A 13360-nucleotide genomic window follows, 5' to 3' on the forward strand; every position below is an offset into this window, starting at 1 on the left:
TAATGTTGACTAGACTTACTGTGGTGATCATTTTATAGTGTATGCTAATATCAAATCATTATGTTAAATACCTAAAACTAATATAATGTTGTATGTCAATTATACCTCAATAAAAAACTAAGAGAGTGAGACTAAGAACATCATAAGAAAAAATTTAATTTATTTTCAAATATATATATATGCATACTCATATATACATTCCTTATATGCAAAGTGCTGCCCTCAATATTTGAGCATAAAAAAGAGAAATAATGATGACTTGAATAACATCACTATTTGTTAAGGAGCTAATAATCTAATAGAAAATAAAGCATAAAGACAAAAATAAAGTCTAAAGCACAAAAGTCATACAATCAAAACAGTATGAAGGTCAACTTGATATATTACTTGATTATATTATCAAATTAGTGTCTAGGTTAGAGCTTATTAAACCTAGCTATGTCATTGAGATTACATAGAAAGGACTTAAAAAATTAAATGCTTGAGCTCTACCTCATACTTCCTGAACTAAATTTCTGGGCAGGGTATGTAAGATTAGGGGGTATAAACTTATAGACAAAAGAGGGAAAATGAGACCTGACATTTTGTACTTCATAAAACTCCCCAGATGATCCTGATGAAAACAATCTGGCATAACCAAGTAGTATTTGAGAATCACTGCTGTGGGTCAGGATGGCACCAGTGGGCAAACATATTTCTACCAGTTAAAGTGGCACGTACACCAAATGGGCTTCAAGTTATGGAAGATTCTCAGCATTAACTCACACATTGTCCATCTCCACACTGAGGATGGGAAATATTAGCCCAGATCATGGGAGGGAGAGTATACAGCAAAGTTGAACAGCTTCATGGAGGGGCAGCTTGCATTGAGTTTTAAAGGCCAGATTGCTCTTGCCCAACACAGAAGAAGAGAAAACTTTGCCAGGGAAAGGGAACAGCATGTTTTCAGGAAAGTAAAACTGGGCTTGAAGTGTGATGCATTGAAGAGTTGTTTAGAAGAAAGGGTCATGCAGGGGAATGCTGGACTGTAGTCAGTATCAGGTTCCCTCCTTGGGTTCCACTGTTTTTATTATGGAGAAATGTGAATATCAAGTCTAGGATTTTATAATTCTCAATTCAAGAATGTCTCTGTTACTTTTGTTTACTCAAGCTACTCAAAAAGGTTAGTGTCTTATTATTTTTATTATAATCTGCACATCTAGGTTACATTCTTGGCTGTGAATTTTTGTTTCTTTTTCATATTTTTAAAAGAAGGTTCTAGGTTCTTTAGTCAATTTTATTCAATCCTTGTACTTAATAAAAAAAAAAAAAAGCTAGGACTACACTGGCTTGGTGTTGGTGACTGAAGTGTTTTTGTACAAGATGCCTTTGTTCTGAATGCCAGAAAGAAAGAATAAATTTCCAAGATGATATCATTGTTACTAAAGAATTAAAAGTTAGGGCATATGCAAACTGAACCAAATACCAATATTATGGTTACCTGAGTGAGTGATTCCTGGTAAGATCAGGTTGACGTTCCTGTAGAATTTCAAAGATATTGGGTTGGCGCAGAAATGCAACAATCTTGTCATTATAAGCTGAAAAATCAGAAAATATAATGACATTTAAAAAAATCTGTTATTAGTTTTGTGTATATAAATCCAAACTTTTAAAAATATTCCTGATACTTAAAGTTTGGAGCCACTATAGATACTTAAATTCCAATTGTGTCCATCCTGTATGAGTATTGGACTTAGCAGATCTACTAGGTGTAACATACTTAAGCACTCATTAAATTCATTTGATGAGCCGTATTTGTCATCAGCTTGCCAGTTGAGATTACCAAGATTCTAGACATTAATCATTTTAAGCTATTGCTTACCAAAATCAACTTCCTAAGTAACTGTTAGAAATGGGAAACTATCTTCTGATTACATATCAGCCATACAGAGAGGTAAAGAGGCAAATTTAACCAAAATGCAACAGTCGCCAGCAGCTTCTACTACCAAACTGCAGAGGACAGACTATTGCTAAATTCTATGTGAAAGTAAATGCCATTAAGACAAACATAGCTACATAACTGCTTACCAAACCAACCAAATCAACAGCTACAACACAATCAGTATTATCAACTATCTTTATATATGTTGAAAGAAAAATTTACATCTTAGTCAGAGCTGCCTAATATCCATAGAAATTTGAAAATAGTTACTTAGAATTTATAAAGAGCTCTTTTAATATCTCTTTTGTCAAGAAAACTAGTTTGTTTACTTAAGATTATTCATCTAGATTATACTTATTTATAATCAGAAATACAGATACATTTAAATCACAGAACTGAGTGTCTGAATTCTCAATCATCAGAAATCCTCATTAAGTCAACACGCTTGTGTTCACAAATATGATCAAGAAACATGTCTTACTTAAACTAACCAATTATCAAACAAAAGAATTTTCTAGATATATGTCAGTTCAAATTTAGTTGTATCATGCTGCCTTTATGTACAAATTTTAGCTAAATATAAATAAAATAAGTACTACTTGCTAATATAAAATCTCACTGTCAAATTCAGAGTGTTCCTACTGCACATTTCAGCATATATCAAAAATAAAACCACCTTTATTTTCCAAGTGAGAGGAGAGACAGAGATAGACTCCTGCCTGCGCCCCAACCGGGATCCATCGGCAATCCCCATCTGGGGCTGATGCTTGCAACCAAGCTATTTTTAGCACCTGAGGAAGAGGCTCTATGGAGCCATCCACAACACCTGGGGTCAATGTGCTCAATTGAGCCATGGCTGTGGGAGAGGAAAGAGAAGGAGGTGGGGGGAAAGAGGAAGGGGGTGGAGAAGCAAATGGTTGCTTCTCTTGTGTGCCCTGACCAGGAATCAAACCCAGGACATCCACACACTGGGCTGACGCTCTACCACTGAACCAACCAACCAGGGCCATAAAACAACCTTTATAACTGAAATTTATCAATTTTTTTTTACATTCTGTCCATGATTAGATACTGGGTAACTTTTGGAACAAAAACTTTAAAGTTCTTTAAAATTATCTGTGCAGTAGTTAGCATCCTTTTAGTAATGGCATAATGCAATATAGACTATTTACTTTGACCCAGATTTCTTCTCTTATCCAGTGGATGTCAAACTTTATTAGGCCATGGGCATTCTATTGCATTTCATGGTAAATATTTCCTTTTTAAAAAAGTAAAAATTTTAAAGAAAAAACAGACGAAGGGAAAGCCATTCAAATTTAAGGTGGAGGAGGGAGCCCACAGCCCTCCCCCCACACACAAATCTGTCCATTTCGCCTGCCTAGGGGACTCCAGGGTTGACAACGGATCTACTTCAACTTCATCATTTTCGTATCACCTCAAGTTGTCAGGCCTATTTCCCCACATTTGTTTATTTTTATTTTACAATTTTGCTCCAAAATCTGCTATAAAAAACCCTTAAGAAGGTACCATCATTGCTTTTTTATTTTGTGAGGCTACTGCAGGCTCACACATCACTGAGATTCTGTCCCAAGCATAATCTACATACACTAAGTATATGCTTGTCCAAATACTTCATCTGAAAGAACCACATAACACAATGGCTTGAACAACTTATTTTTCTTTAACTTTAACAATGTAATGAAGTAGCTTTACTTAGAAAAGGTAAAGCACTATTTAAAAGAAAAAAAATCTCCAATAGGATTTTATAAGACATCAGTGCTTTGAGATCCAAATCAACTTCCCGGGTACCAGGGAACAGTCTCTCGGTACAGGAGAGCAGTGGCAGGCTCGCAGCGGGGCCGGGTCAGCACAGAACGGCCGGCACACCCTGACGGGAGCGGGAGCGGCAGAGAGAAAGATTTCTGGAAAGTGACGACATACCCACTGGAACCATGTCCTGGTACTGCGGCCTGCTGACAGTATTGAACGTACTGGATGGCCTGGGGAGAACTGGGGGCCCTGCGTGTCGAGAATCTTCTCCTACCTGCAAACACAAACATCGTTTATGTTCCGCACCGAGACTTAGAGATCTTGATAGCAACACCCCGAGCCAAGTTTTTCAAAACACTTGACCAGGGGTCCCCAAAATTTTTACATAGGGGGCCAGTTCACTGTCCCTCAGACTGTTGGAGGGCCGGACTATAAAAAAAACTATGAACAAATCCCTATGCACATGGCACATATCTTATTTTAAAGTAAAAAAACAAAACGGGAACAAATACAATATTTAAAATAAAGAACAAGTAAATTTAAATCAACAAACTGACCAGTATTTCAATGGGAACTATGCTCCTCTCACTGACCACCAATGAAAGAAGTGCTCCTTCTGGAAGTGCGGTGGGGGCCGGATAAATGGCCTCAGGGGGCCGCATGTGGCCCAGGGGCCGTAGTTTGGGGACCCCTGCACTTGACAATGATCATTGGTAAATACCGATCGGTCAGACAGACGGCAGTGGAGGGGCTGACCCAGGATTCTCAAAAGCTCTGCTTTAGTAGCTGAACCGGGTGGAGGGGTTGGGGCCAGGACTATTTACCATGTGGTATAGGAATAGTTCCATATGCTTAGAAGCTAAAGAGCACACCTGTATCAGGCATAACTTTCTGCCTTGACAGAACACAAACCTGCACCTATACAACCAGAGAAAAGATCCGGGTGGCACAAATACACCCCGGCAGGGCCGAGATGGTCCTTCCTTTGGCCAAGGCAGGTCAGGGAATTCCCAGTCTCAGCAGAGGAGGGGTGGAAGAGCAGCACCCTTCATGTGGGCTTCTGAGTTGGTATATTATCTCCTTAGAAGCAATTTTACTAGCCTATTAGAGCACCCAGTACAACAGCTCTTTCTGGTTTGAACCTCCCACACCAGGGAGCTAATCATAGCAGGTGTGGAGGAGCTAAATTGGGTTGCCCTGACCTGAATTATTCATGGTGCCTATTATAGATTTAGAAACTCATACATACAAGTAGACAAACAAAAAATATTCTTAACAGAAAACTTTTAACATTGCTTTTGCTTCTGTTTTAGCAGCCTCCTCCCCCACCCCTATTACAGGAATCTTTTAAGACGACAGTAGAACAGCAGCAGAAGACAGTAAGAGAAGAAAAGGCGGAATAACACACTGGATTTATACATCAGTGCTTTTAAAATAGAGCTTCTGCTCCCACCCATTCAAATCTTCAAAACCATTTTACCGTATTGCATCAGTTAGGTATTTGGTGAGGGTTTCCCTAAAGGCCCTAAAACTGAAAATGTCATCCCCACCCTACACTGCTTGCTTATCCTTCAAGAATGCTCTCACTCATTCAAAGTGAAGTTCAAACAGCCCCTGCTTGATGAAGCTTTCCCTTCCCTTTGAGCCGAGATTAAATGTGACCTTCTCTGAGCCACTACAGCGCTTGGTGTGCATTTCTAAAGCAGCTGCTATTACTAACAGTTTATGAAGCATTTTCCACTCGGTTTTTTTTCATCTGTATTACAGTTTCATAGATTCTCTCCTTAATAAGAACATAGGACAGGAACAACATATGTTATTTATTTATATTACTCACAACAAACACCATGTTGCTACACTGCAGGTGTTCAGTAAGTTTTCATCTGTTAAATGGAAGAGATACCAAAATTTCTACTAGGCGGGTATTTGCTAAATGAGTAGAGGAGAGTGGCTGGGAAGACTCATCTATGTAACTAAAAGTTTCTCACTCTGCTTCTCCTGAGTTGTGGGCTCTAAGGAATGGAGTCAGATACTCTCTGGGGAGAATCAGTCATTAACTACATCTTGTCAGTCACAGCAGTTATCATTTCAATACATCTACATATATTTTCCTTCCTATCAGGACGCTGCTATGGGTCATCATTTTCCAGAACAGCCAATGGTCTTGCCCTTGACACCCCACTTCTTCAACCAGGTGGTCAGACGGTGGGGCAAGCCCTGGTAAGTGTGTGTATCACAGCAGCATGCGCATGCTTCCGACAGCTGTGCCAGGAAGTGCTTCCTGCCCAAAGGTTTAACCACACGGGCCCCAGTGCTGTCTTTACGGGCAGCTCCGTTCCACTGCTCAGTTTCCATCAACACAAAGAGAAATCGTCATTTGAACTTTAACGTGTACTTTAGGATCCCTCTCCCACAGCAGGCTTCTACTAGATCACGAAACTAATCAAGATGTGAGGCAGAGGGTCGAAAGAAAATGTAAGTACAGCTATCACTCACATGCATGTAGTCCTGACCAGACCAAACAGTCACCTTTGTATTGTGCAGTCAAGATTGGACAAGTGGCTAAAGTGCACTGGCCATGTGATAAAATGGTAGGGCCCTAATTATGCTACATGTTACGCTCAAGGTCTAAAGGTGAGAGGTCTGTCCTGCTTTTAAGATGAATGCTGTTAGCATCATCCACTTCACCACTAATGCTTTATACGACAGTGAGGTAAAGATTTATTAGCTGCTCATAAAACAAATATTTTTATAAATACCTCATCCTGCAGTAGATTTATATAGCATTTTTATATGAGCTTCTCATGTATTCTCTTCTGTGTTTGCATCTACAACCAGCAAACACACATAATGTATTAGAGCAAGTATGTAATGATGAGAAATCCCCAGAGTCAGATTTTGATGTATCAAATCCAGTTATTTATTGCACTCATCTTTTTTTCTGATAATAGAAGCTACAGAAATATTTGACTTACAATGCGATACTAGAAATATGATATGCACATAGATGTGGAAAAGGCATGCAGGAAAAGAATCTTAATTAAATGTGTCTAAGGAAATTATTAGAAACGATGTATAATAAGTGATAATTGTATTCAAAGCATAAGTCCGAATAATGAGAAAAAAAAATTTTTTTTTTCATTTTCTTTATTTAAGCCTCTAAAGAAAAAAAAAAGCAGGAAGAGATTACTTCTTTTTTTTTTTTAGGGTTTTTTTTGTTGTTGTTGTTAGGCTATTAGAGAGCCCTCCTGTGGTTACCACGGGTCACTGCAAATTAGCAAACTAGGGCACCATAGAGCTTTTAGTAATTCTTAATTCTACCTATTTTCTCTGGGCACTTAGAGTACTTAAATCAACCCTCAGATATATTCTAATTTTAAAGAATATTAGTGAGAATACCACAATCCATAGCCTTGGCCAATGATTTTTATCTAATTCAGCAAGCCTCACTTAAGAAACTTCCCTGCATTTTACCGAGTTTACCTCACTCTGAAGCTGCCTTTAGGTGTGCAAAGGGCCTCATCACCCTCTCTCAAACACTTTATTACATTATGAGTTCTCTCTGACCATCCTCCGAATTTCAGAAAATCTCTCCTTTCTTCCATCTTTCCTCATATATTCTGCTTTTTAAAATTTGTCATTTAGGCTCTATGTCAGGGGTTGGGAACCTATGGCTCATGAGTCAGATGTGGCTCTTTTGATGGCTGCATCTGGCTTGCAGACAAATCTTTAATAAAAATAATAAAACGTTAAAAATATAAAACTTTCTCGTGTATTACAATCCATTCATTTCCTACTGCTCATGTTCATGGGACAACACCAACTTTTCATTGGATAATGCCTAATGTACACGGGTCGTTGTATGGCTCTCACGGAATTACATTTTAAAATATGTGGCGTTCATGGCTCTCTCAGCCAAAAAGGTTCCTGACCCCTGCTCTATGTGTTTCCAAAGAAGCCATGTCAACATTCCAGCACTTTTCAGGCTCCAAATGATGACCTCTAAGTCGAACTAGAGAAACGCAGTGATAATGAAAAGCCAGCACAACTCCAGCCAGCGCCACGTCCGGGACCTCAGCCGCAGGTCACCGCCAGGAGGCCAGGACTCACCTCGCCTGCGCTGTGGCTGCGCTGACGCGTCAGGTGCTGCCGGTGGACCAGCGCGCTCGTGGGTCGGCTGCTCTGCAGTGGGAGCCGGGGGTCGATGAAAGTGGTGGTCCGGGAGTTGTGGTCGACGAAAAACGCCTAGGAAACAAATGCCCAATAGTCAGCACCTGCCCCCGACTTGTCTTAGTTGACCAGTCGGGGAAAGACCCACTTCCAGGTAATGAGCTTATTAGCTCCATTTCCTCCTAATTGTAAACCTTAGGGAGAATTTCTCCTTACCCCTCAGGGCAGATGGGAACAGAGAAAGCCATGCTTAGTTTGGATGCAGAATGAAGAGGACAGGAAGGTACATTATTCCTCGTTTTAGGAAATACTCTAAGAGATAGTCATCCAAGATAAGACTGTAGAAAGAAGTCCTGTGAATGGACATTCGGGCTACTCTTACCTGATACTCTTTAAGCTCTTAGTGCTATCCAAAACTATTACGAAGTTCTGACCACCTGAAAGTTCAGACACCACTGACTTGTCTTTTCCTTCGCCTATGCAGTCAGCCAATCAATCCCCTCCCCCATTTTCTTTTCTTTTCTTTCTTTTTTTTTTTTTTTACAGAGGCAGAGATAGACAGGGACAGACAGGAATGGAGAGAGATGAGAAGCATCAATCATCAGTTTCTCGTTGAGCGTTGCGGCTTCTTAGTTGTTCATTGATTGCTTTCTCACATGTGCCTTGACCGTGGGTCTTCAGCAGACCGAGTAACCCCCTGCTGGAGCCAGGGACCTTGGGTCCAAGCTGGTGAGCCTTGCTCAAACCAGATGAGCCCGCGCTCAAGCTGACGACCTCAGGGTCTGGAACCTGGGTCCTTTCGCATCCCAGTCTGACGCTCCATCCACTGCGCCATCACTTGGTCAGGCCCCCCCCCCCCATTTTCTTAAATGTAGTGTCTCCTCATTTGGTCCTGTCCTAGCCTGGCAACCATCCTATTATTTCAGGGTTTTCTCTCATGCATGTTAGTATTAATAGCTTCTCGGTTGTCCCATTTCTCCACACTTATTCATTAAACTGGCGCCTCAGTATCAGAATTATTCTTTCTGCGTGCTTTGATTACAGCATCATTCTCATCCAGGGCCTCTCTTTTGATCAGTTTTCAAGACTTTCAAATCTCCTTCCTTCTTGCCTTCCAGTCTAGTCATCAATCACACATTCATACAAATTTTGTCAGATACAGTGACTCTGGGCAATCCACTTAAGTTCACGCTATAGACTTCTTACGTAAACGTGTCTCCTCATTCATAATAAACATTTCTCACCCGTAATGTAATAAGAAGGAGGGAACCATGCCTCTTGTGTTTACCCCAGAATCCCTGTGACATGAAATCGTGAATGAATATAAACCACTTCCCTCTGCATAGCAGTAAGGATCACATATGCTTTAGAGAAGCTTGCTTTCTAATTCTTTTTGTTTAATTCTAAAGCTCTACACAAGGGCTCTTTGTTACTCTCTTTAGTAGCCAAATGGTATAAGTTTTCAAAGTAAAATTCACTCAAGGCAATAGCGAAGTCCATGATGTCAAGGACAATAAGTTTTCCTTGATCAGATAAAGTTAATTAGTTCATCAAAGATCAAAGGGACTACTGGGAGAGCAAGGAGACTCATTACCTATAAATCAAGTGTCAGGGAACATGATACAGGCCAAACAGCCTAAGCAAAAAAGGAACTGACTTCTCAAGCTGACGAAGCTCACTTAACAAAATACCTTAAACGCTAGGAATGAATACATCTAAGCAAATCCCAGGTGCAGATGGTATATTTATGCCTATCCAAAAAAAAAAAAATCTCATTTTGAAACAAAATGTTACTGTATATACATAATCAGGAAACAGGAAAAAATACATAATTTATAGATAACTCACAAATAGAAAAAAATTTACTTCTTTGTAAAGAAATCACTTAAGCAGTAGGTGCACTAGAAGACAAAGCAGAGAAATGGACAGAATGAAAATCCTTGCTAGTTCCTTCTTTCAATGTCCGATTTCCAGGCCACAACGTCTAGAATAAATGTAAGTCTTGGTGTCACCAGCCTCACATCCCTGGGTAATACTCTTTTTATCATAACCTGTCAGGTGGAACATCTTCCTTCTCTGGTCTTATAAAAAAAACACACCAAATGTCACTACTGGTCCCCATTTGATTTAGATTTCTAATATACTTGTATATTATTTCTGACACTACTCAAAATGTAATAAATCAGGAACTGAATTATTTTTACAAATGGAAATTTCAAAATAATAGGTGTTATAACCAACCCCATAGCTATTTTATATAAATTAAGATTAAGCTTTTATTACTAAAACAATAATATAAGCCATGTTTTTTTTAAGAGAAAAATATAGGGAGTACTAAAATAGAATTGCCTATTTACTCTACCTAATTTCTTGGGAATGTTTTGAAGGGGTGGGTGGCCATTTAGAGGTAACCCTGATGCACTTGTAATTACAAGGACAAATGGGTGTGTACAACTAGGTCAGCTGTGATTTACATGCATTGTCACAGTAAAATTTGATGTTAAGAGGCTTGTCTAAAAGCCATTCTCTAAAGAATTACACTGCAAATGGCTTGAGGTTAGGGATTCTTACTCACTCTGTTATCACTGATAGCTTTCAGGGTCGCATGGGGGGGGGCTGCTCAGTAAACAATATATTGCCCCAAACTCTAATACGCAGACTCCTGACCAAAATACAGAAAGATAAGTCACAATGAACTAATCATTAAAAGTTATGTTCTTTCACATAAGCACAGAAATACTTAAAGATGTGAAAAAAATAAATAATGGTGAGTGTGTATGTGTGTGTGTATGTGTGTTTGGTGTAGAGGGTAAAGAGTTAAAGACTATAAAACCAAAAAAAAGAATAGAAGGTTTTACAATATCCCATTTATTTATTTCTTTATTTATTTATTTTTTCCCCGTATTTCTCTGAAGCTGGAAACGGGAAGAGACAGTCAGACAGACTCCTGCATGCGCCCGACTGGAATCCACCTGGCACGCCCACCAGGGGCAACGCTCTGCCCATCAGGGGGCGATGCTCTGCCCCTCCGGGGCATTGCTCTGCCAAGACCAGAGCCACTCTAGCGCCTGGGGCAGAGGCCAAGGAGCCATCCCCAGCGCCCGGGCCATCTTTGCTCCAATGGAGCCTTGGCTGTGGGAGGGGAAGAGAGAGACAGAGAGGAAGGAGGGGGGTGGGGTGGAGAAGCAAATGGGCGCTTCTCCTATGTGCCCTGGCCGGGAATCGAACCTGGGTCCCCCGCATGCCAGGCCGACGCTCTACCGCTGAGCCAACCGGCCAGGGCACAATATCCCATTTAGACATGAATAAATTGCGAAGCTAAAATATAAGACATGGAAAGTGAAGTAGTGATTAAATGCTTGGGATCTGAAAAGGACAAGTCTAGTTCTGAGCTCTAGGTCCACCATTTATTTACAAGAGACATAACCTTGGGCAAAAGTTAACATTTTTAAACAGCAATATCTTTTCTGTTAAATGGAAATAATAACACCTACTTCAAAGGAAGATTAAATAAGATGGTTCATATAAATTTTTGAAGATATTGCTTGTGATCCCTTAAATGTAAGTTACTGTTATTATTACTAATAATCACAATTTAACTGCTAAACATTTTTCTAAGGATCACAATGTTTCTTGCTATAGTTTATGTACAAGGCTCAAAAAAATGGAGAACCACTGAAACTATACTTCCCAGGCTCCTCGTAGGTACGTGTGACCCAGACTAAGTCGTGGGCAAGGAGATATAAACAGTGTCACATGGTTATTCTGAAAAAACAAAACAAAACCCCAACCCCCCCCCAAAAAAAAAAAAACAACAAGAAGAATAAAAAAAAACCCTTATTCAAGGCAGTTTTACAAAGTCAAGCCCTGCCCCCATTCTTCATCCATCTGCTCCCTGAAGCAACAGTGAAATTGCAGCCATACTGAACCATGAAAATGGAGAATGGCTGAGCGAAAAGCCGGAAGGAGCCAGGACTCTCACAACTTCAGGACCCACCTTAAAAGCCCTAGACTTCCTATCTCTGAACTCATTTACGTGAGAGAATAAACTGTTGTGTATTAAACCTTGTATGAGCCCTGGCCAGTTGGTAGAGCCCTGGCCACACATCTGCTTCTCTACCCCTCCCCCTTTTGCCTCTCTCTCTCTCTTCCCCTCCTGCAGCCATGGCTCGATTAGAGCAAGCTGGCCCCAGGCACTGAGGATGGCTCCATGACTTCCACCTCAGTTGCTAAAAAAGAGCTTGGTTGCTGAGCAATGGAGCAATGCCCCAGATGGGCAGAGCATCGCCCTCTAGTGGGCTTGCCAGGTGGATCCCGGTCGGGGTGCATATAGGAGTCTGTCTCTGTTTCCCCTCCTCTCACTGAATAAAAAATAAATAAAACAATAAAACAAAATACGGGTCTTTGTCACAAACCAAATCCTAACTTGAGCACTGAAGTCTCAGCACTGCAGAGGAAATCTGGTCTTTCTAAAAAGCAAAGCACAGAAGAACACACAAGCCAGCAATCAATATCAGTAAGGATTTTCATTATTTGACCAGGGATGATATCTCATTATGATTCACTTTTAATATAGTTCCAGATTTAAGTGACATGTACAACTGGAAACCAAAGCTGGGATTTGAACCCACCTTTCTGTCTAACTCCAGAGCCCAGAGAGCAGTACCTTTTTCACTCCCTCTCCTTTTCATGTATCTTTTTTCTTTCCATTCTGCTTTCTGCCTCCCATCTTTTCCTTTTTATGTTCTTCCCACTCCCCTCATTCCTCACATAGTACTTAATTTTAGAAAAGCAGGTAAGTATATTTTGAATTAGGCTGACAACAACAGTCACTCACAGTGCTGGGCCTTATGGCTGTTTCATTGTTGAAAAAGTTGCTACTGAGGCCAGACAGCAAACTGTCCAGTTTGACCCCAATCAAACTCCGCATGATTCTGGTCACTAACCTGTTGGAGGCATGGCTGTGGGCGGGGAATAGGTGTGATTTGTATCTCATAAGGGGCTCAGGTTCAAAGTCAAATGCAATGTGTATATTGTTTACACATGCTTTTTAAGTCTGCCCAGTACTTGGGGAGAAAGGTCTCAATTCAGACCTCTAGTAAAACCACATAGCTAGAGCACTAACAGAATGCAACACAAAGAAGCCATCTCCGGCAAGCATTCTGGCTTTGTTCCGCCTGCTGTGTGACCTTAGACAGGTGACTTTGGTAATCTGCTTTATCCACATAAAGGGGACTACTCAGGTCACAGATGAGTTGTGAAAAATGTATTCTCCTTTAAAACAGAGAGGAAACCATAGAGAAATCGCTGTAAATTTTAGGCCTGCCATTTCTATTTCTGACACATAAATCAATTATGTCAGGAAAGTGGATTGCTTTCCCACAGGATATCCTAACTAGTTCAAGCCAGTAATAAAGTTGACCTAGTACTGTTTTTTGTTTTTTTTTAATTTGGGTCACATTTTATGTCACCATTCTTGAATAGCCTGACTTTATTTAT

At 40.3% G+C, this 13360-nt stretch overlaps 1 protein-coding gene across 8 annotated transcripts in view; it reads right to left on the bottom strand.

Moving 5' to 3' along the window:
- Positions 1 to 13360, bottom strand: part of HECW2 (HECT, C2 and WW domain containing E3 ubiquitin protein ligase 2) — a 438960-nt gene that overhangs the window by 80675 nt on the left and 344925 nt on the right. For all 8 annotated transcript variants that reach the window (XM_066232561.1, XM_066232560.1, XM_066232559.1 and 5 more), the window contains 3 exons: positions 7802 to 7936; positions 3863 to 3965; positions 1481 to 1577 (listed from right to left, as the gene is read on the bottom strand). In XM_066232561.1, the coding sequence (XP_066088658.1) occupies positions 1481 to 1577; positions 3863 to 3965; positions 7802 to 7936 (335 nt within the window). The remainder of the gene's footprint in view (positions 1 to 1480; positions 1578 to 3862; positions 3966 to 7801; positions 7937 to 13360) is intronic.

The sequence above is a fragment of the Saccopteryx bilineata genome, chromosome 5 (genome assembly GCF_036850765.1).
Source record: "Saccopteryx bilineata isolate mSacBil1 chromosome 5, mSacBil1_pri_phased_curated, whole genome shotgun sequence".
In the NCBI taxonomy this organism is placed as follows: domain Eukaryota; kingdom Metazoa; phylum Chordata; class Mammalia; order Chiroptera; family Emballonuridae; genus Saccopteryx; species Saccopteryx bilineata.